We start from the raw sequence: 25,601 nt of genomic DNA, 5'->3' as shown, positions 1-25,601 counted from the left end.
CAAAACCACTGCACAAAGCAGGTAAGTAGAACATGTTTGTTATTTTAGTTGAAAAAAAAACAAGACTTTACAGTCACTTTAACTCTATAACTGGCCAGCTAGTAGATGCCTTAAAAGTATCCAGATTTTCCAAACTCACCTGTCTTTATTCATCTCCACAACTTTTAATGAATCATTGGTAGATTCTATTTTTTCTAATGTTGCTCTTCCTCCGCTTTCACCTGATTTCCATTCTCTGCTAGAAAAGGAAATATCTCTTTTAGACGTTCAAACTGTGTAAAGCTCTTAAAACTAGCAAGCACACTGATTCGGAGAGTTTTACCACCATTTATTATAAAAAATGTGTAATTAACTTGGTCTCACCTTTTAATAGTCTTCTTGGTACAGAACACTTTCCCCTGAATCCCATAAAGCAGCTATTAGTATGCCCCAAACCATCGACACAAAATACTTAAGTAGTCTAATTTCAGACATATTTCCTTCCTTAATACCCATATCAAGTTGCTAGCTAAAAATTTAGCCACTAGCTTAATCTCTAATGTAGCTAGTCTCAGGATCAAGTAGTTTTTATACCTGGCCATCTGTCACCATCTTCATCTCATAGAGCTAGTCAAATCCCAAAAAATCCCCTCTCTATTTCTGTCCGTGGTTTTAAAAAAATACTTTTGATAGCCTTTCATGGGATTATCTTTTATTTATGGTCGTTACCCTCTGACCGAGAGAGATGTGGATCACATAAACACGCGACAAGACTTACAACATAAATAGACCTGAAGTGTGCCTTGGTGGTCTGGTCAGTATGCCAAGAAAAGGGGGCATACCAAAGGTAAGTAATGGGTAGTTAATTGAAGAAGGATATGCTGAGAAGTGCCCTGAAAAAGGGAAGGGCGGGAGGGTGTCGAATGCGATTGAATGCGCAGACTCACGGACATGAGGTGAGCTGGAAAGAGTCGGCCCAGTGACGTGTAGTACTGCACACTGAACCGACAAAGAGCATGTGTGAGTGGGCTGCTTAAATACCCTCCGGGCTCCTCCCATAAACTCAGGCCACCATACTGGCCTTCTTATTTGTCATTTACAATAGGGTGTTTGGAAATAATTTTCTTACTTGTATCTAAGTACTTTTTTTAAGTCCTACAGGCCTTTTTTTAAATACTCTGGCTTCAGGTATAATACTTTCCATTTCCAATTCGGGACTAGACAAGTTTTCCCTTACCTCCCCTACTCTTTGTTACATTGTTTGAACCCTTGGATCATCTCCTTCACCAATCCCCTAATTGTAGGCCTTGAAATCAGGGGATAAATTATGCATGTTCGCCGATGATGCACAAAACCTATTTTATGCCTTCCCAATCTATTTTCCCTTCTGTGGACTTTCTTTTTCCAGCATCTTATTGGGCATGTTAACAGACAAAAATTGAACGTCTTGAACAATAATCTTCCTTCAGTCATGTGCCAAATATTAAAGATAATTTTGACTTTACCCCAAATAAGCTCCTTTACTTTGGTATTTATTTAGCCAAATAACCCAGCTCTTTTAAGAACCCTGAAAGATTTATTGACGGAATGGCAACATCATCCTTTCTTTTGGCTTGGATGAATCGCAGCGATCAAGATTACTCTTTTTCTCTAAGTTACTGTAATCTTTCAGACTACAGATCTCTACATGTTTTGCTTACTTTTCAAACCATTATCATTGCCTTTATATAGAGTTATACTAGACCACCGGCCACAAAAAATAGCTTATTTTAACCTAAGCTACAATGAGATTTGGAAGTCCCACATACTGTATATCCATTTTTTTCTAAGCCGCTCAAATATCACAACTCACTCTTCTTCACATTCATGTTAATGTCCCTCTTTGGATCAGCTTAAAAGCCTATGCTACTGTCCCCTCTTCATGCAAAATATCCTTTGGCCCCCCGCCATCTAGATTGGCAAACCTTTATCCCCTCACCTTCCTTTAACCCTTTTTTCACTTCTGGTTGGATATCTCCCTAAAGTTTTTCTTGGTGGTTGGGTACAAAATTGAATCGCCTGTATGATCAACTGTCTTGGATAGACCCCTCCAGAAGCACCCATTAGAGGCTTTATTAGGTAGGAAACCAAATGATTATTCTAGAACTAAATTCCGTTTGATTTCTTTTATTTTTACTGCAGCAAAACAGACCACTGCAAGTGTTTGGAAAAGACAACTATCCCTTTTTGAGAACTTAAAGTGATACTAAACAAAGAAGTGTTAATTGCCATAATTCATTCACATAAATCATATATATCATGCCACTGTATTATTATTATTTTTTTAAATCCTCTAAGTACCTTATTCCTGCAGCGCTGTTGTGTGGTCACATGATCTTTCACTGTTCTTCGGCATTTGCAGAGAAAGATCCCTGGGAGGAGCTTCTATTACTCTGCTGATGTATGCCCTCTACAGTGCGAGTCTGTGTATGGCCAGCCCTGGTTGGTGCTGTGCCAGTCGCATGACATTAAAAAAAAAAAACGTTTCAGAACAGCAATTACAATTAGATTAGAACTGATTACAGCTCCCTATAAACCTTTACTGAACATCAAATGTGTATTTTTGTGCATTAATATGGTGATGGCAGAAGTCAAAAATTATTGACACTAGCTTTCATTTTGTTCATGTGGCATCTGCATCTGTGACTCTAAGGCCCTGTACACATGATCGAACATGTCTGCTGAAACTGGTCCGCGGACCAGTTTCAGCGGACTGATCCGACCGTGTGTACAGCCTAGCAGACAGGTTTTTCTAGCAGACAAGTTTTAAAGCATGCTTTAAAACTTGTCGGCTGGAAACCCGCCCATCCGACATGTCCACTGGTTAGTACACCTAACCAGCGGACAGATATCTCCCGCATGCGTCGAATGGATTCGACGCATGCGTGGAAGTATTTTACTTCCTGGTTTGGTGACGTGGAGGCGTCAACGTCACCGCCACGTCACCGCGCTGTCTGTCCGCGGGGATTTCGGTTTGATGGTGTGTACAGCCATCAGACCGAAATCTCCGAGCAGACATGTCTGATGAAAACGGTCCGCGGACCGTTTTCATCGGACATGTTCGACGGTGTGTACGAGGCCTGACTGTGACTTTTACTTTATAGGTATTAGCAAATATATGTGATATATTTAATGCTGACTTCTAATTAAGCTAAGCTTTATTGAGTTTCTTAGTGAATGTAATTAATCAGCATACTATATCCTACCCACACAGTGTTTGCCAATAGGAGGTCATATAGGAGAAGGGAGGGAGGAGAGTGTCATTTACCCCTGTGTATATGCCAACATATGTGACTCTAGGTTCTGTGGGCTGCACAGACAAGAAAAAGGAGAAAATTAAGATCTTAGAAGGGAACTGAAATTGAGCATACACCATAGAGGACACCAGCTGGTCTATACACTCTCAACCTCTGGTGGGGACACAGAGAAGATGGGAGGAACAGCTGAAGGCAGAATCAACCAGGTGTATTTCCCTATACACAAAACCAATGCTTTAGTGGCTTTGTGAGTATGAACACTCTGTTATATAGCATGTAATGAGTTTTTCAGTCTGGGTTTAATGACACTTTACAGGTTGTATAAACCTATACAATCAATAGAAGTGCAGCACTTGAATCAAATACATATAGGTGATAATAAAACTGCAGATATTAAAAATAAAGTCCCAATAATAACAGAAATTCGGAAGTAAAAAAGTGTCCACCACATGTAGGTTCCCCAATAGATGATTAGTAAGCACGATGTATAGTAAGAACAAACAAACAGCCTCTGAGGACCTGCGTAACGCATTGGAAGGGGCCTACGTGCTGACGTCATGCCACTGCTCATGGAATTCGAAGCGGCCACCATCTTTGTAAGCCTGGCCAGCTTGCTGTTTGTTCTTAATATACATTGTGCTGCAGCGACTTTATCATCAGTTGTAGACAAGTTAATGGAATCACTCCTGAATCAGGAGGATCATTGATCACCTAAAAATACACAACTTGCTGGACTTTTCTATGTTTCTATGATTGACCAGCACTCTCACAAACACTCCAAATCCTGCAAAATCTGGGCCCCATGGATCTCATACTATCATCCAACCACTACTACCTAAAGTGGGCCTTTGTTGCCATGAAATCCATAGGGGAATGCCCCCAAACGCCAAGCCCCCCCTTTTGTTCTCGTTAAAGCAATTCCCTCCCCTTTTTTCTAGTGTACAGTTGAACCTCGGATTGCAAGCATAGTCCGTTCCAGGAGTATGCTCGTAATGCAAAGTACTCGCATATCAAAGCGAGTTTTCCCATTGAAGTCAATGGAAAAGAAAATAATTTGTTCTGTATTGACTTCAATGGGATGCAATACCGAATGCGGCCAGAGGTGGGGGGCGTCAGAGAGTGCCAAAAATGTCCGAAAATGCCAGAGGACACTTCGGCTTGTTTCCTGCGCCCCCGTACCTCAGGCCAAATTAGGTACTGCAGGCCAATGTTTGGCTTTTCTCGGCTCCTACGCCCCCGTACCTCAGGCCAAATGAGGTACTGCAAGCCTATTTTCAGATCTGCTAGGCTTTTGCGCCCCCGTACCTCAGGCCAAATGAGGTACTGCAGGCCTGTTTAGCTTGAATTCTGCTCGTCTTGCGAGTCAACACTCGCAAACCGAGTCAGAATTTAAAAAAAAAAGTTGCTCGCAAATCAAAACGCTCTCAAACCAAGTTGCTCTTAAACTGAGGTTCCACTGTACTACTATTGATGTTCCAGATGATTGGCAAATGGTTTACATTCTGCCCAATCTTTCTTTTCCTTCTCTTGTGCACCTAATGTTGACAACCCTTGATGTACTGTACATTCTGTGATAAAAATACAACTTTAAAGCGGCGTTCCAGTCAACTGTGCAAAAAATAAAAGTCAGCATCTACAAAAACTGTAGCTGCTGACTTTTAAATAACAGCCACTTACCTATCCCGTGATCCAGCGGTGTGCTCACCTCAGTCGGTCTCACCCGCTGTCTTCGGTCCTCGGCACTGGCATCTTCACTATGAGCACCTGACCTTGACAGCTTGCAGCTTCAAAGCCGGATGCCCACTGCGCATTCACGCGAGTCACACTGCGCATCGTGAATGGTGGATGTAGTCTTCTGGGATCTGTCAGTGTCCAAGAAGACTTCAGGGGGGTGGAGTGAGGAGAATTTCTGCTTCCGACCACCTCATCGCTCGGATTGTAAGTGGGAAGCGGGTACAAAATCAGGTATGTGCTCCCCCCACCTCAAAACTGCCAATTGTTCAAGAGGTGTGGGAATGAGTCCTTAACCACTTGCCAACCAGCCGCCGTCATTATACAGAGACAGGTCGGCTCTCCTGCGTGAATCACCGTAGCTGTACATCGGCTCGCGCAGTTGCAATATCTTTCATGTCCCTGGCAGCCCATCCCCCCTGCGGTTAGAACACACCTAGGGAACACACTTAACCCCTTGATCGCCCCCTAGTGTTAACCCCTTCCCAGCCAGTGTAATTTTTATATTGATCAGTGCATTTTTATAGCACCGATCTATGTAATAATGTCACTGGCCCCCAAACAGTGTCATTTGGGGTCAGATTTGTCCGCCGCAATGTCGCAGTCCCGCTTAAAATCGCAGATCGCCGCCATTACTAGTAAAAACAATAAAAAATCCTTAAATCTATCCCATAGTTTGCAGACCTGATAACTTTTGCGCAAACCAATCAATATATGCCTATTGCGATTTTTTTTAACCAAAAATATGTAGAAGAATACATATCGGCCTAAACTGAGGAAAAGATAACTAATGAATAAATGTTTTTTTTTTATTAACATTTTTTTGGATATGTATTATAGCAAAAAGCAAAACAATTATTGTTTTTCAAAATTGTCTCTGTTTGTTTATAGCGCAAAAAATAAAAATCACAGAGGTGATCAAATAACCCCAAAAGAAAGCTCTCTTTGGGGGGAAAAAGGACGTAAATTTTGTTTGGGTACAGCATCGCACGACTGCGCAATTGTCAGTTAAAGCGACGCAGTGCCGTATCGCAAAAAATGACCTGGTCATTATGGGGGCAAATTCTTCCGATCCTTAAGTGCCTAAAGGGGAACTTCCCCTTTTGGATGGAGCTCCACTTTGATAAAAATATTGAAAGAGAAAAAGTGTATTGGAGAACAAATGCAATGGAATGGATAATTATTTATAAACATTTTATTAATATCATGGTGCTTTTTATTTATTTATTTATTAATTATTGATATATTCATTTGTGTACAAAGGTTTGATTGATTAATGAATGAATGAAAACTTATATAGCGCAACACATGCAAACTTAATCGCCTCTTGGCGCTTAATATTAGCCCATTTTACATTTTTAACTCTGCTATTTTCTATTATCTGTTGGGAATTGTTCTTTGCGAGTAACCAAGCTACCCGTTAGTGCAGACTTTGTTATTGAATTGAATCCCAAATCATATAGCTTGATTTAACAAAAAGTACTGAACATTCATCTCCAATCAAGATTTCACTGTCAGATACAGCACAATATTAACATTGAGAGAAGCTACCTTTACTCTCAGTGCTTATAGAACAAAACAGTAACTGCATTCCTACTGCCAAGAAGGTTCATGCTCCCACTGTCAAACAGTAATGTAATACCAGTCACTTTGCATTAGTCCAGCAATACTTTGCACTGCCCATCACTGTCCCACCATTCCCCGTCAATTCAGTCACTGCCCACACATCAATCATACCCACTCGCACTTATTATTCTCTCCCTTGTATAGATCTCCCCCTCTTTATCCACCCTCAACGCTCCATCCTACTTCCCATCACATTACATTACATAGCAGTCCCCGCTGCCCCTAATACTACTTTCTTCCACATATGAACAACAATTGTATTTTATCCTTTTTTTTTTTTTTTTCTTTTTTTTTTTACAATATCTCCTTATATACTTGTGCATATAGAAAGTCCCCAACATTTTTTTCCCCCCTACCAGCAAGATCCATATTCATGTATGTCGATGACATATCAACATTTATTTTTTTCATTTTATATGGAAAGGGGTTCACAAACAGAGAAACATTACATATGCACAAAAATTCTAAGAGAATTGAACTCTTGTGTATTTGTGAAGTAAATTGCGCTAACTTATATTTATATAAACATTTTACCACGACTGATCCTGTGAACTTGGTACTCAAAAAACAAAAAGTATGTACATGTGTCTATGGTTATTAATTAATGTGCAAACAATCAACAAATAGTGTGCAATAAATACCAATACAGTGCCCTGTGCCAAACTATAACATATGAATCTCTCAATCCATCAAAAAATGTGAAATAAATCCAAAAATATTTCAAATATGCTCCTGTTACAATCCACAGCTTGAGTGTGCCCCAAGAAAGCAAGAAAAATGTATTATATACGGAAAAAATAAAATATAATAAATATATATGTATATGTGCTAAGAAAGTCCTTAATAGATAATTTCTTGCAGTGGTGCCCAGCTATGTTTCCACCTTCACCGCAAATAGTGCCTACACCGTCACCGGATAAAATGGCCATTTACCAGCCAGATGGACCCAGAAATCTGCCTTTGGTTCATATGGATAACCACTCCCTCTCTCAGGTTTATCAGCAATCACTCCCAATGCTTTGGCTGTAGTCTCGTTTTATATCCACTCATGTAACATATAAAAGACTATCATGGTGTAGTATATCAAAGAATTTATTATGATTAAAACATATATAGTTATTCCACTCACATGTAAAAGTTCCTGGGAGCCGGCACTGAGCTAATATAGCCATAAATAGGAGTATACAAATGTACAAGTATGTCCTGGTCCGCACGTGTGATCAGGGCCGCTGATAGGGGGGGACCACCAGCCCTCCTGTACGGGGCCCGGGCACACAGGGGGCCCGGACAGCAGGAGGATCGGTGGAGCTTAGAATGACAGCGTTACGAGGCATCATCTGAAGGGACTATTTTTCTGCTTCCCCCGGCTCCCAGGTGGCCTAAGATATATTCCCTTGGCCCCATCAGTTTATTTAGAGGGGCCCAGTAGTGGCACTATAGGGGTGGGGATTGCGGTGACACCAAGACCGCTGCTACACACCTGCAGAGTAGCAGCAGAACGGTGCTAGTGATGCTTTACTTCCCTGTCAGGCGGAGTAATCTCCACCCGACAGGAGCTTCCTAGTCCCGGCTGGTCTGACGTCATCATTCAGAGGCTGGGAGCGCGGGATTGAAGAAAAGATGCTGGCAAGAGTCAGGACCTGTAGCCAGAGCTCAGTGTCTGCAAGTGAGTAATCACGTAGCTCATTTGCATAACAATGCCGTTTTTAACACCTCCGTCTTAGATGGACTGGTTAATGCTTTGGGGGAGGGGGGGTTAAATAATTTACAATGCAAATTGTAATATAGCACATGGAGCCTGGAGGGGGTTAATGTACTCACCTAAGTATTATTGACCTGTGGCAATTAACCCCTTTGTGTGCTGCATTAATGACAGTCATTGGCACCATCAGTGTTAATTAACCCCTTTTATGCTACAGCATGAAGGGGTTTATAAACATTGCCACTAATGCAGCACAAAGGGGTTAATTATTTATCACTGGTCAGAGAGTACATTAACCTCCTCCATGTGCCATATTACAATTACCAATCATTATCATTATGATCATCACACAGTACAGGTGCATTGAGCCACAGCACCTGTATTGTGTGATTATCATGATAATAATGATTATATAGAATGACAGAAAAATTCATCTTTAGGCTTTATTCACACAGGGCATGCTGCAGACATGCGTCTAGCATGCAGAGCTGTCTTTTACTGGCTTGGGGATGTTTAAAGTGTTACATGCATCCCAATGCCGGCATCCCATTTATTTCTACTGAGACACACAGCCGCTATATCCCAATATGTCATGCGTGCGGGTCCCAGAATGCATGCAGGGTGCGTTCAGGGACCTGCACCAGCATGTCATATTGGGATAAAGTGGTTGTGTGTCTCAGTAGGAATAAATATGATACGGCATTGTGATCAGATGCATGTAACACTTTAAAACAGTGTCACTGTTGTAAACAAGGTTAGGAGACTGTATGATACGTTAAATATGTTAAATACAGTTCTGTAAGCAACACGTTATTTTCCGGGATTGCCCCTACCGAAACTAGACTCTGGATCCGCCCATGGTACACACACCGCCCCCTATCCACATTAGTTGCTGCTGGGAGGTGAGCACTGAGCAGCCTTTGGAGGAGATGGGGGCGCTGTGTGTGTGTGTGTACAGTGCAATGCAATCTACAGTAAGAGCGATCCGGTCTCATGTACTATAAAGACCAGCACTCTTCTGACAGGAGGGGAGAACAAAACACAGCACACCTCTTCATGGCTGTGTTGGCAAATGTAATGGTGATTTGGGGAGGGCGATATGTGTGAGGAGGAAGAATGGGGGGATATGTGCTGGGAGGAGAGACTGGGGGGGGGGGGGCAGGGGGGTAATTTAGAAGGGGTTGTGCTAGGAGGGGGATTTTTGTTTGGAAATTTGTGCACGGGGGCCCCGTCAGGTAGGCTGTACGGGGCCCTGTGATTTCTATAAGCGGCCCTGCGTGTGATAAGTGAGGCATCACACGTGCGCACCAGGACATACTCGTACATTTGAGTAATAAGTTCACAGGATCAGTCATGGTAAAATGTTTATATAAATATAAGTTAAGGCAATTTACTTCACAAATACACAAATCTAAACCCAACCTTTGAGGTTGCATTTTTATTGCAGCAAGACTTAATAAGAATATTGATATCATCTTGGCGCCAGTAACACACAAAACTTTTTCAGAATTGAACTCTTGTTGATTATCATTCCGTATACAGTACAATGGTTTTATACATTACTTATTTGCTAGGTTTATTTTTTGAATATTTTAAATTTAAATTATAATATACTCCTCACACATGGTTAATATTGTTTTATTACAATATTGTTTATTTTATTCTCTTTCTCTTTTGCTTTCCTCATTTTCTCCCCTTCCCTTTATTCTTTTCTTCTTTTCCTTTTTTGAATCAATATTGTTATTAGTAATATTGTTTTATTATTAGCACAATTGTTATCAATTTATTATCAATCTAGTATCCTACCTTTATTTTTATTATTCACTTACATTTTAAAAATTTTAGAACCATGTGTATAAACGACTATTATTATTATTATTATTATTGTTTCATTGTAGTTTTATGTTAATTTTCAACCCAGATTAAGGAAGTGGCATATATCCTTTCCAAACACGTTGCCTCTGTAAACAATTTGGGGCAGATCCACATACATCTGCGCTGGGCGCAGCGTATCTAAGATACGCTACGCGCTGTAACTTACTTTTAGTTGCTTTGAATCCTCAACGAATCCGCGCCATAAGTTACGGCGGCGTAGCGTATCTCTCGCGGCGTAAGGGCGCGGAATACAAATTCGGCGGGTAGGGGACGTGTTTCATTTAAATGAAGCACGTCCCCGCGCCGAACGAACTGCACATGCGCCGTCCGTAAAAACTCCCAGGGTGCATTGCTCCAAATGACGTCGCAAGGACGTCATTGGTTTTGGCCTGAACATAAATGGCGTCCAGCCCCATTCACGGACGACTTACGCAAACGACGTAAAAATTTAAAAATTATACGCGGGAACGACGGCCATACTTAACATTGAGTACGCCACCATATAGCAGCTTTAACTATACGCCAGAAAAAGCCGAACGGAAACAACGTAAAAAAATGCCACGGCCGGTCGTACGTTCGTGGATCGTCAGAAATAGCTCATTTGCATACTCGACGCGGATTACGACGGGAACGCCACCTAGCGAAAGCCGAAAAATTGCATCTTAGATCCGACGGCGTACGAAGACGTACGCCTGTCGGATCTAGCCGAGATGCCGTCGTATCTTGTTTTGAGGATTCAAAACAAATATATGACGCAGGAATTTTGAAATTACGCCGGCATATCAGTAGATACGCCGGCGTAATTTCTTTGTGGATCTACCCCTTTGTCTTTTGAATATTATAGTGCTTCAATCTTAGACTCACTCACCTGATGTTAATGTGATATTAAACCCAAAAAGCAACAAAACATTTATTATATTACAGCTTACCATTTCTTGTATGTGATGTCAGCATTAGTTTTCTTTTTTATGTTTTCTTTCTTCTATTTTCATCTGGTGATCCAGCCAGTAAATCTGTTTCAAAAGAACAAGCTCTCTTCCAGATGTATCGGTTTACGGGGATGGGATTCAACACTGACAGGGGTGCTTAACCATTATCAGGTTTTATTTATTTATGTAAAACCTGTGAGTACGAGCATAAGGAAGATCTGTGTATACACACACAGATGGGTGATTTAAAATTGGAAAATAACTTACATTTGTAACGGTCACCACCATTTACGATATTCCCATTCCATCAACCACGACAGCTTATCTGACACTCCACAATCTAGCAGACACGATCCATACCAATTCCCCAGAAAGACGAGACAAGCTCCGTTCTCTGAGTCAAAATGTATGAATGCACTTTAATGGTATCTTAGCTCTCTTATATACAGTACAGCATGTTAAAGTTAATCACAGGGACAAAGGAACTCTCCACCCACACATCACACAATGGGGGGGCTTCAATACACCTTCTCTTAGACAATGACATCCAGTTGAGCTAATCATTAGTCATCCCCCAGACGTCCCGTCTCCGCAATTAGAGGAGGTAATTACTACAGCTTGACAAGTCACATTCCTTTACTAAACATAATTGACATGCTAATTCCCTACCCCTGAAAGGAGACATCTGATCTTTAAACTGCTAACTCACAACACATATCTATCATCAATAGCATCTTCACACAAACAGTGTTATTAGCATACATAATGAAAGGTCTTGGAGCAGACCCAATTAACACCTCAAAAGCATGTGTCCCCCCATTGAATGAAAACACTCCATTTGGAGTCAGACTTTAACAACCTGTAAAATTCCAAGATATCATGCAAAACATGAATTATCAGTAATGTCCCATCTCATGTAATTTATAATTAATATTTCACAGTCACCCTATGCCCAAAGGGGCACAGGGTGACCCTAGACCCAAGAGTCATTAGTGACGCTGGCACAGGAGTACCCCCCATCCTTCAAAAATCTCTGGTTGTCACGGGTCATCCCGTTACAACATTGAATGTCAAAAAACAGACACCTTTAAAATTACCTAGCGCTAAGATGGCATTTTAAATAAATAAACACAACATAGTCTAGTGAAACAATTAAAATGTCTAACGGTAATGTATTTGTTGTAAGAAAAGCCTGTGTAAGATGTAATATTTCCTGAGCGGAGTGAAAAATAATACATGCAATATACCTGTCATGTATTCGCATGAGCCTAGTTAATTCTCAGCAAATCTTTTTCTAATCCTAGATAAGTAAAGCTGGTGCCTGCATCTTGGGAACATACGAGGGTTTAAGATGCCAGGGTAGAAACATAAATCTCAACCTGCAGAACAGAGTTGTTCTTGAATGTCACAAAGTGATGGATAAATGAGCTTCAAAAGACTTTCAAGCCATTTATTAGCACTTAAAGTATTGGAAAAAACAAACCTTATGTCATTCATACACAAAGCTTTTGTAACAATTATAAGACTACCTGACAGTGCAAATTGGGAAAAATGATCATGTAAATATATTGTGCTATCATACGTTGTGCAAAACAATGAACCCTACAGCACCTGTAGAAAACCTGTACTAGCGTAAATGCAGAGGCTACCATTGCTGACCTCTTTCTGAAAATGCTAGTTGCTGGCTACCTTCTGATACTTCTGAATACCATCATTTAAAGTATAAATCTAGGCTATACAAACAATTACAGAGAGTCCTCTGTGTATATATTTTAGAAATTTGCAGTACTCAAGTATAAAATAACTCCAACAATTTGGTTTCTGGCTGGAGTTTCTTGTAATAAAGACCACTCACTCCTGTATTTTCTCATGCAGAGTGACTGGCCTTGTATCCACCCCTTCCTGTAATTTAGGCTGCCAGCCTGTATTGGAAGGACATTTTAGGTCCCACCCTTATCTCTGCTCTCTGTATTTACATAGTGATGATGTTATCATTGATTTTACAGGGTATGATGTAGGTTTGCAAAGGCATTTATATCTTTGTGTCTGTCAACACTTTTCTGGTTGACGTTTAGCTTAAGACCCCTTTCACACTGAGGGCGTATTTCAGGCGCTATAGCGTTAAAAATAGTGCCTGCAATCCGCTCTCAAACAGCTGTTCCATTGTCTCCAGTGTGAAAGCCCTCGGGCTTTCACACTGGAGCGTTGCGCTAGCAGGACGGTAAAAAAAGTCCTGCTAGCCGCATCTTTGGAGCGGTGAAGGAGCGGTGTCTTTACCGCTCCTCCACCACTGCTTCCCGTTGAAATCAATGGGACAGCACGGCCCGCTAGCGGCCGATATGCGCCAAAAATCCACCATAGCGTCGGTGGTAAAAATAGCAGAGTTTTACCGCAGACGCTATGGGCGGCTCAGTGTGAAAGGGGTTTTAATGCATGGAACAGTGTTATGCTTTATAAGGTTGATCTTTAAGTACTGATCTATTGTCTACACTTGCAATTGGATGGCAGTAAAACCCTGTGCTTGATCCATATTTTTTACTGCTCCTCAAATGCTCCCCTGTACGCTGCTAAGGCAGCAACTGGACTGTACACATGCCACAACCTTAGCAGAAACTATACTGCCTGTCACAATTGGTCGGTGGTTCAATGAGCGTGACCCATTCAAGTGAATTGAGTTGTGCTATCACCGCCCCACAATGTGTGCAGTTGTGACATATTTGTCCAGTATTTAGGGGGTTAAGACCGGTGGTGATGAGGCAATACAATGCCTTCTCGCAGCCTGTCTATTGCTGTCTGCAGATCGCGCTTCAAACAGCAAAGCAGGTGTAAGCGAGGCCTTACACAAAGAAGACTCTTGAAGCTATAACAGGAAAGGTAGCGTTCCTGATGAAATCACTGATGACGGGCAGGGCAAGGACACTGTGCATGTCAGAGGTGCTACCTAGAATTGTTTGGAGAGGATAGCACAGCGTGGCTCTGTGAGCGGCAAGAGCTTCCACTGTATCAGCCTATGTGAGACGTCTTCCCTCAGTCATTAAATAAGCCCAATCCTTTTTATATTTATGTGAGTGCATCTTTTATTTTTCCAATAAAGCTTTTATATGGCATGGCTGTCTTTATATCTTTTGAGTTCCTTATCCTGCTGAGAAATCTGTATACCGAGTGAGCTGCATCTGCCTTTGGTGTTAGTCCTGTCTTGGCTTTAAAAGGGACATGCTGTGAATAACCTTTTGATACAAAGAAGGTAAGAGTGTGCCCACTGGGGAAGGTGGAGGTCACAGTTGCTTTGACATGAGTGTATATGCATGTCTTCACATGCTGCACAAGAATATTAGATGATGCAATTTATGGACACTGTTATTTGTCTGTAATATATTGCTTTTATGATTTATTTTTCACTTTTGGTGATTATTTTTCGCATTCAATGTTCTTCATTGAGATTATTATATATATTTTTTATTAATATTTTTTATCAATGTGATATACTTTATTATTGGCTATTACATTTGGTGCGGTAGGTAAAAAAATGATTTGGGATCATATTGTAATGGCAAAGGATATCTAGTATTTCTATGAGATATACTGTAGTCTTTATTAAGAGCATAAAGCAACTTCAAAACAAAAGTTTACTTCATTAAAGTGTAATTTGGAGCCAAAACATATGACATAAAGCCACATAAATAATTAATACGTAACAGAATTACAGCTTCCAAGAAGAACCCTTGGGCAATAAACTAACTTATCGTCACAACAGGAAGTGCCTAACCCATTGTATTATTAAAGGAAACCTGTCTTGAGTGAAATATGGAAAGCTGCAACTGCTGACCTCTTCTTCTGAAATTGCTATTATCATGCTGAGGCTTTGGCTTTATTGTGTTCTGAATCCCTGACGTATAACAAGTATAGATATGTTTTTTTCTTGTTTTGGATTTTACTCACAACTTCTGAAGATAGAAACAGCCAAACAATTAGCATTTTCAGAATGAGGTCAGCAAAGGCAGACCACCATAAAGGTATTAGTTTACATTTAAAAACTGCTATTGCCTTGGTTTTTGTGCTGACCCCCTCAATTTAATATTTATAAGGAACTGGCTTTGAGAAAGTATAAAACCAGTGAATCTGGAATGCCTAAACTGCTTGTTCCAATAAAAGGAGGTGTGAGAAGGAAAAAGGCGGGACTTTAAATGAAGCGTGCAGTCAATAGTGAGGGGTCAAAAAATTGTATATTTGATATATGACATGATCAAAAATTCATACAAATTAATACATTGGTCACAGTGTAATTCATCTATATACATGTAAAAACATGATAATACATGACGGTGAATTAGGACTACACCAATTTGTGAGGCTTTCCATTGCACAGTAATTAATTAATAATCATAATAATATACAAACATTCATGTGAATGGAATTAAATACTTAATCGGTTTACACATTGCATGTACAGAGGCTCTACGCGTTTCATGGAATATTTATAACCACTCTTCAGGAGCAACAATGTGTGTATCTGAAATGAAACATATGAGTTTCTATGTCAGTGCCTTTATAGAGAATAAACAAAATAAGGAAGTATAACTTGGAGATAACCCCATATTATAAGGATACTCACAACCACCATGTAGCAAGAGTGCAAAATTGAGAGCTGGAAGCTCCCCTAAGGGCATCTTTTCTGGGAGCTGTGTTAGCATCTAGCGCACGTGGGACCCCCACGTGACAACATCGGGGGAGGACAGATTTCCAAAAGGTGTTAATCCCTGGGAATAGTTGTAAGTGTAACTGGAAACGTCTTTGAGGGTGTGTAAACTCTAGCAATAAACTTCTACTTTTTGTTCTGTATGATAAGTGCAAAAAAATACCCATTGATACTGCCATAAATCCAGTCAGCTGATAACTTAGCCCCAGTTCACATATATGCGGGAACCAGCGCGATTCCAGTGCACGTTCCCAAATCACATGTCACATGCCGGAGGTTCACACTGACATCTGTGAATCGCTGCGGGTGTCAATGCAAAGTTAATGACACCCTCAGATCGGTTCGCTGATCGCAATGCAAACTGCGATATAGTTCACGAATGGGATTGCATAGGTGTGATCCGATTCCAGTGCGGACCAAAAAAAGGTTCCTGCACCATATTGATGTGAATTCAGCCATACAATTTGTATGGCTGAATTTACATCGCACAGACATTTTTGTTCTTGCTTTTAGATATACTTTAAGTGAAACATAAAAAAGTGACGGCAGAAAAAAGATCATCGAGTCTGCCCTTTTATTTTATTTAATTATACATTTTACCCCTGTGCAAATCGTTAGTAAGACCTCATCTGGAAATGCAGTTCAGTTTTGGGCACCAATTCACACAAAGAATATCAGGGAACTGGAGAAAGTGCAGAGAAGGGCAACCAAACAGATAAGAGGCATGGAGGAGCTCAGCTATGAGGACAGGTTAAAGAAACTGAATGTTTTCTATTAGTTATTCACTTTACAGTCATCACAAAGGACAAGGGGCACTCTTTAAATGTGGAGGAAAAGAGATTTCATCTCCAAATACAGAAAGCTTTCTTCACAGTAAAAGCTGGAAAAATATAGAATCAACTCCTTCAAGAGGAGAGCTGGTTCTGTCCAGCTTAGTAGATTCTGGATTCTTTCCTAAAAGTACATAATATAACTGGATACTATATTATATATACGGTAATATATAATATTTATAGGTAAAGTTGATCCAGGGAATATCCAGTTGCCCCCGCTGGAGAAAATTGGAGCATGCTTTGCTGGAGTTCTTTGGATTAACTGTAGGTAAAGCATTGTATATATTCAAATGTATCATTTATTTATTAATTTTTATTTTTTATTTTATTGGTTGAACTGGGTGGTCTTTTTTCAACCTGACTATGTAACTTGTAGAGAGGCGAGCCCATGCCAATTGCCACTATTTATTTTAGCAGTTTGGGCCAGGTTTTGCAGAAAGCAGGCACACTTACGGGCCAGGTGTGTTCTGGGGTTATATTGGATCTTGGATTAGAGGTCAGTGGCCCCAACCTCCTGAGATGGTCAGTCTGTGAAGGGGAGCTGTGAGGAGCATGTTTCTCCATACTGTACACACTGGGAAAGTGAAAAGCCGAGCCTGTGAGGATGTAGCAGCAGGGAGCTGCAGAAAAATCAGTCAGGGCTGAGGAAGGTTCAGCATTTAGTGCACGAGCACTGCGGACTGCGTGTTTGGCGGTCTGGAAGACCAAGGCAGGAGGTCTAAGCAAAAATACATCAAAAAAGAGCCACAAGGCTGAGCACTGTTTAGTTATCACATTGATAGTGAGAACCCCTGTTAGGGAAACCACTTAAATGTGAACCTTTGCTTTGTTTTCAATAAAAGCAGGCAGAAAAAGACGTAACATTTTCTTTTGGTGTGGAATAACATCACTTTTTGGCACTACCAATAAGCTAACATTTCCAAAATGATCATAAACTACGTGTATTTAAAAAAAAATAATAATAATACATGTATCTTTTTTTTTATTTACTTTTTTGTCTGAGTATAAGTCTGTTTGTCCCAAGCGTGTTTGGAGCCATTTTACTGTTGACTGTCTCACTACCTCTGCTGGAAGTTTATTCCAAGCATCAGCTACCCTTTCAGTAAAATAATACTTATTACTTTCTAAGATTCGTTTTGAACTAACCACCAGTTAGTTTGAGGTAATTTCCTTTAGTTGTATCACTTACTGTATTTATTGGCGTATAACACTCACTTTTTTACCCTGAAAATAGAGGGTAAACTGTGCCTGCGTGTTATACACAAGGGGCTGTGGAAAGTTTTTTTCCTGACACTTCCCTCTTAAAGTTAGGGTGCCTATTTTACGCCGATAAATACGGTACATATAGATTAAATAGAACAGGACCTATTACAATGCCTTGTGGTACACCACTAGTGACTGCTCTTTGTTCTGAATGAACACTATTTACAACAACACTCTGATATCTATCCTTAAGATCAGGGGTCTCCAAACTTTCTAAACAAAGGGCCAGTTTACTGTCCTTCAGATTTTAAGGGGGCCGGACTGTGGCCAGCGGGAATAGAATATTTTTCTGGTATCAGTGGGAGTAAATAGTGCCCCATTAGGAGGATGAATAGTGCACCATTGTTAGTGTCTGTGGGAGAAATAGTGCCACATTGTTTATATCACTGGCAAGAATTTTGCCCCATTTTTGCTGTTAGAGGACAGAATGGTGTCTCATATTAGTGGGATGAATAGTGCCCCAAGGGCCGGATAAAGGCAACCGAAGAGCCCTGTTCCGCAGTTTGGAGACCCCTGCTTTAGATTGATAGAAAGTATATGCAGAGTGTTTACAACACTTTATATACTCTACTTTCACATGCTTATGGGTATCAAATTTGAATAAATGAAAATACATGTACATGATGTGTAGAATTAAAAAAAAAAACTGGCATGTTCACCCTAATATTATTTTATTATTTTCCCTTATCATACATCCTATGTCATGGAAAAAAAAAAGTTTTACTGTCCTTGGTTGAAAAAGCTGAACTCAGTTTTTTTTCTTTAACTTGATTTGCAGGATTGACTGGCATGGAAGAGCATGAAAAAACAGAACATCTACCAATAAATCCATCATATCAAGATGCCAGTGCTGCAACAGTAGGTGAAAACCAGCCAACAGTGCAGTCACTGACAGAAGAGCCTCATGATAATAAAAGAGCAGAACAATATGCTATGAAATTGGATAGTAATCAAGATTTATTGGATGACTGGCTGCCTACAATTACTGAGCCTCATACAGGTTACCATCCATCAACTGAAACACCTCCTTTAAGTAGTACTAAATTTCCTTTAGACATTGTCAAGGACTCAAAAGTACCCAAAAATTGGATTAATGCAGGTGACAACCATAAGGAGCCAAATGATCGAGAAAGCTCTGAAGTGCTGTCAACTAGAGGTCATAAAACCATAGATGGAGAAGATGTTGAGGGGTTTTCGGGAGATCTTACAGTAAAAAATGACAGACATTTATCATTAGAAACTCCAAATCCTATTGATTCAGCTGTAACAACACAAGGATCAGGTAATTTTTTCTTCCCAGTAACAAAACATTCAGACACAATATGGGAAACTGTTGACATGGGAGATGGAGAAAATCTATACTCTAATTTCCAAGAACGGAAAGGCAAAGAAAAGACATTTTCAGAGAAACTAGCATTATCTTTTCAAAAGAATAAAACAGATGAAATACATACCTCACCTGACTTGAAGGTGTCAGCAACCACCATTTCTGACACTATCTTGGGGCACAGGAATTCTGATTTATTAAATGCACTTCCACATTCAAATCATGATCCCTATCATGAAAATGTCAATCCAGACGCAATAAACAAAACCACTCTGCCACCAAGTCTCACAACCAGCAGTCAGGAAGGATCCAAAGGGTGGCAACAAGAAGTAACTTTGTTGGCTCCCGATCTTAAAGAAGTCCCCAAAACTGTAATCACTGAAATAGAAAACCAAACCACAGCTGTTAGCCACCATGAAACTGTTACTAAGAACCTAGGCGTTGAAAGTAAAACCAGCTCAATACAGAGCATAAAAGTTGCATCTTATGAAGCCCATCATGAACCTAGTGAAGGTGATAAAAAGAAGACAACAGTTGAAAGTGTTAAGTCAGTTCCAGAAAGTGAACACATTTCTGCAACCAGCTCATTTACAACCGACTCAATCTTGGCGACAGAAGACAGGGTGACGGTTTCCCACGGAACACCAAGACCTCATTACAGTTTTATCTCACAGTCACCTCTAACATCTATTACTCAACTGGACAACTTAAAAACTGAGGATGGGAAAATGAGAACAATCATACCATCTCTCATTTATGGAGGAGACAAGCCAAGTCGCATGCAGGAGTTTTCTGATCAGCCTACTTATGAGTCTGCTATTGCCTCTGACGCTACTTTTATGTTTGGACCTACAGCAGATAGTGAGATGGAAGAAGCATTATCCCTGGAGAAGGAAGAGGATATAGGAAGTGGTAGAGAAGAAGACAGTACACAGTGGCTTATTGAAGGTCATAGTGCACAAGGTAAATCTTTATATATATTTATCTTTTTATACAGTCTTTATGTTTTTGTCATACTTTACCACTGCCTGTTGATTACCTTGTTGTATAGACAACATTCAAAATCATACCGTATAAAAACAGATGGACATTTTGCTAAACTAGAATGCTCATGCATTGACGTTCTGCAAATTTATACCTAAATGGTCAAGTAGATTCCTTTATGCAGGGTGCAAAAAAAAAAAAATGATAACTAAGTGGAGCTCCCAGTAGTGGTAAACAACCTATCCTGATCAGATATCCAGTAATAGTTGTTTATTAAGGATGAGCTCAGGCGTGTTCGCAACTAGCGCGTGCATAGCCCGCCAGGAATTTGGCACTGCACAGTGCTAATCACAAGCAGTGAGACATTTCCCGATGCTCGGGTGCAGAAATCGAGAAATGCCTCACTGCCTGTGATTAGCGCAGCGCAGTGACGACTTCCTGGCGGGCTCTGCACATGATAGTTGCGAACATGCCTGAGCTCATCCTTATTGTTTATATGACCATTTCATTTATGTGCCACATGCCATTAAAATGTTTTCCTCAGGGTGGACCTGTTGGTAAAAGTAAAACTTAGCATGAATACATTCTTGACATGTCACAATATACAGTATATTTTTCCAAATATTCTCTATCTTTTTTCATCAATAAGCATCTGTGAAATTATGTCATCAGACTGCTCCAGGCAGGGGAAAAAATGTATCAGTCTACTCTTCCCCAGTGATCTCTCAGACTGTGACATTGTACAGCCTCATACACACTACTCAATTTTTTTTCCATCAAACCAGCTGGTTGAAAGAAAAAAGCCTTTCAGCTCAGGTCAGATCTACTGTATTAACAATCCGATGTTAGTACAGCCATCTTCTCTGCTGTGCTATTGTGTTCAGACAGGGGGTTGATCGGGATTCGGTCAGCAGGCCATTTTGAGTCATGACCCTTCCGCTGCCTTCTGTCAGACTGGCTGCCATACACACTGGCCGAATGTTTCTAGTGAACCGGCTGATGTCGCCTGACATTCGGCCCATGTGTACTATCCTTAACTTTGTAACAAATCACAAGGTTAGAACTTAGCTAATCTATGTTAGACATTTAAAAAACATGGCCAAGAACTGCACAGCACTACAATTGAAATAATCAAGTTTTTGTTGAACCAGCATCTCAGTCCAAAATATAGATGCTGACCTAGAACAGCTCTAAAGATGGTTCCATCCTTTTTGACAATGCAGTCATTTTTAAGGGAATTATTGTGATCTCTGTGAGTGGCAATACTTATCTATGTTACACTTACACATTACTTAGTCATGCATTTGACATGAAAAAATATTTTTGCTGGTTGGTTTTCCTTATCTTATCTGCTGAACAGCCAATTGTTTCAAATGTGGCTTTGCTATTTAAATAAAGGGGTTGTAAAGGTACAATCATTTTTTCCTAAATAGCTTCCTTTACCTTAGTGCAGTCCTCCTTCACTTACTTCATCCTTCCATTTTGCTTTTAAATGTCCTTATTTCTTCTGAGAAATCCTCACTTCCTGTTCTTCTGTCTGTAACTCCACACAGTAATGCAAGGCTTTCTCCCTGGTGTGGAGTGTCATGCTCGCCCCCTCCCTTGTACTACAGGAGAGTCACAGCTGTAACATATGGGGGGGGGGGGATACTGCATACAGAAAAGATTTATAGTAAGTAAAGGAAATAGAAAAAACTCAGCAAATTAAAATGATGCCAAGTGAAGACATTCATGCAATAAAATGGTCTGGGCATAATGTTCTCTAAAAAATGATTTGGTTTTCCTTGTGCGTAGTAGAACTCATTAGGAAGAGTAATAATCAAACACACAATACAATACATATGTATCATGGTACTAAAAATGTAAACCCCCCCTATTTGCAAAGACAAAAAGTGCTAGTTTTGCATGACAATATACTGTATTTTTTACTGCAGCTGCAGTCATTTTGTTAAAGTCCTCATTTGTCACTCTTTCAGAACCTATAAAGATGACTTGGTAAAATCCTAGAGATTGGTTAAATACAATTAAAACAAAATGAACAAACGTGAACGCGAAACCAATTAACTTTCCATTGCATACTGCTTCTGTCTTGCAGTAAGTTAAGCATTTGGAGACCAAGACGGTATCCATATGTCCAGGTGACACAGTTTCTATAGCAACCATGGGTATTCTGTGTGCTTTCTGCCAGTCAAGTAGGGAGAATATCGCTACAGTGCTCTGTTAATAAGGCCCTGTGAGGCAATTTCAAGCATGCCATAAATTTAATGTGTAAAATAAGTGTTTTGGGCTGTGTGTAAATAGTCCCTAAATAACAGCTTCATTTTTATTCATATGACATACGTGGCAGTGACTTCTGTTTGAAGTGATCACTTCAACTATAGCAAGCATCCATAAATGTATCATAGTTATTACTATTTGATGATTTGTTTTATTATACTATTATGTCATATTTACAACTGCTGGATATTAATATCTGTCCCTGTTTCAGATAAGCGCTGACAGGGTATGTTCTCTTTAATGATTATCAACTATTAGTAATTACATGGAATGTGCACTAATGGGCACCAACATGGAACACTCAGCACTTGCTCCTGGGTAGCGTTCCTGTTTGTGTTTGGGTAAGGCTCGGTTTCCACTTGCGTGACTTGTCATGTGACTTGGGACTGAAAAGTCCTACCCCATGATTTCCAATGAGTACCATTCATATCTGTGCGACTTCAAGTAGTCCCTGCACTACTTTGGTCCCACTTTGATGCGACTTGAGGTCCATAGACCTCAAGAATATACAGGCCATCTTCAAGGTGCGGCAAAAATTGCAGGAAAAATCGCAGCAAAAAATCACAGCAAACCTTGGGGTTGCAATAGTGGAAACAGAGCCTAAAAATTGAATTATCCCCAAGTATAGCATTTTTTTATTTCAGAATGCTCAAACAGAACAACTGTGATGTTCATGGGAACATTTAACAAAAATCCTATAATGCCCTAGGACTCCACAGCAGCCAATCAGAAGCCTGGGACAGGAAGAAAGATGTCTCCACACCTGAAATTCAGACACAGTTTTTTTGGTGACAGGTGTTCTATTGAAGGCATGTAATCACCTGGAATATTGCCCCACCTGGGATCTATTTAAACCTGCCAATTTAGAGTCACCAGTTTGGGTAGCCCAGCTTTTTAGATTAATGCTGTGCTGAGGAGTCATGGGTAGGCAAGGTATGCTCTCCGTGTTAAGGGCATGTGGCCTGGTATGGTTTGGGAAAGGGGGAACCCACAATCATCCCTCCTCCTTTCCTGGCCAGCCAGGCTGCATGCTCAGGGTAGGGTTTGATATGGATTTGGGGGCGGGGGATGGTTACTCCATCTAACTTTTTTCTGTTTTAATTGTTTGTTTGTTTTTGTACTTTAAAATCCCATATATGTGTAAATCCCAGCACCAACACGCAGGTGCCCTCACCTTATTTGCTTGACCTAAAGGAAATTAGGTCTATTGCGCCTTCTCCTTCCATATAGCGAAGGCTGGTATTCCTATCTGCATGCCGCCTTCAGTTATTTTAATCCACATCCATCCTTCTCATTTCATAAGAGAATTATCTCCAAAAGCTCAAACAGAGTGAACTATCATAGCGCTCTCTGCTACACCACCAATATTTTGTTAAAATACCACTCACAGAAACATGTGCACTGTTCATATTTTATCATAAGCGGTATTTTAAACCACTTGCTTACTGGGCACATATAACCCCTTCCTGGCCAGGCGGAATTTCAGCTTTCGGCACTGTCACGCTTTGAATGAGCGTCGTTCAACGTGGCTCCCAAACAAAATTGTCTTCTTTTTTTCCCCACAAATAGAGCTTTCTTTTGGTGGTATTTGATCACCTGTGCGTTTTTTATTTTTTGCGCTATAAACAAAAATAGAGCGACAATTTTGAAAAAAATACAATATTTTTAACTTTTTGCTATTATAAATATCCCATTTAAAAAAAAAAAATTCAGTTTAGTCCGATATGTATTCTTCTACATATTTTTGGTAAGAAAAAAAAAAAAGCAATAAGCGTATAGTGATTGGTTTGCGCAAACGTTATAACGCCTACAAAATAGGGGATAGAATTATTACTTTTCTTTTTTTTTTTTTTTTACTAGTAATGGCGGCGATCTGCGATTTTTGTCACGACTGTGATATTACGGCGGACACATCGGACACTTTTGACACATTTTTGGAACCATTCACATTTGTACAGCGAACAGTGCTATAAAAATGCACTGTTTACTGTATAAATGTGACTGGCAGGGAAGGGGTTAACACTAGGGAGCGATCAAGGGGTTAAACATGTTCCCTGCTAGGTGATTCTTACTGTGGGGGGAGGGGATTGACTGGGGGAGGTGACCGATGGATGTCCCTATGTACAAGGGACACACCATCGGTCTCCTCTCCCTAAGGGCCTTTTCACACGGGGCGGATCAGTAATGATCCGCCTCCGTGTGTCCGTCAGCTCAGCGGGGATCGCTCCGTAAAATCCCTGCCGAGCCGTCGGCTGACAGGGCGGTCCCCGCACACTGTGCAGGGACCGCCCTGTCTTTTCTCCGCTCTCCCCTATGGGGGGATCGGATGAACACGGACCGTGCGTCCGTGTTCATCCGATCCGATCCGCAGACGGAAGAAAAAATAGGATTTTCTTCCGTACGCAAAGTCGGATCTTTGCGGAGGCGGGTGATTACCGGTGTCAGCAAACGGATGGATGAAAATGCGGACATACGGTCCGCACATGTGAAAGGGGCCTAACAGGACGTGGATCTCTGTGTTTACACACAGAGATCCACGTTCCTGGCTCTGTGACTGCCAATCGTGGGTGCCTGGCGGACATCGCTGCCGCCAAGCACGCGCATCGGCACCTGTGTGATGCGGCGCATGGCCACAGGCCGTATATTTAAAAAAAAAGGAACAGTGATGTCTGCATAGGACAAAATGTAGTGGCATAATCACACTTTGCCAGAAGTACCGATCAGGGGCACACTGGATGTCTTTTTTTGTTATGCTGTTGATTTTATATGATCATGTGAGTAGTTTTACTAAGTTTTATTAAAGCTGCTGCTATGGGTTCCCTTTATATATTCATTCTGGGATATTTTATGTGATGAGCAGAACGGATGGCGGTGGATGGAAAGTTGCGCAGGAGGCTTTAAATTTCACTGTTGTCATTATCGCTCTATAAATAGGTGGCCATGACATTTTAGTAAGCATATTTTATCATTTGAGCAATGCATGAATAGCGCACCAGAGAAAGGGAATTCACAAGTGTTTGCAGATTTGGTTGCAGTAGAGACTGTCACTGGGACTTTGTTTTACTTCAGTTCTTAGCATATAA

General features: G+C 40.6%; 1 protein-coding gene across 3 annotated transcripts in view; it reads left to right on the top strand.

Moving 5' to 3' along the window:
- NCAN (neurocan) overlaps window positions 1–25,601 on the top strand; it is a 289,797-nt gene that overhangs the window by 197,131 nt on the left and 67,065 nt on the right. For all 3 annotated transcript variants that reach the window (XM_040320673.1, XM_040320665.1, XM_040320682.1), the window contains one exon: window positions 18,709–20,220. In XM_040320673.1, coding sequence (XP_040176607.1) covers window positions 18,709–20,220 — 1,512 coding nt within the window. The remainder of the gene's footprint in view (window positions 1–18,708; window positions 20,221–25,601) is intronic.

Source organism: Rana temporaria, chromosome 1 (genome assembly GCF_905171775.1).
Source record: "Rana temporaria chromosome 1, aRanTem1.1, whole genome shotgun sequence".
Taxonomy (NCBI): Eukaryota; Metazoa; Chordata; class Amphibia; order Anura; family Ranidae; genus Rana; species Rana temporaria.
Note: the sequence above shows the minus strand (reverse complement) of the source record. Positions and strands in the feature narration are given on the sequence as shown.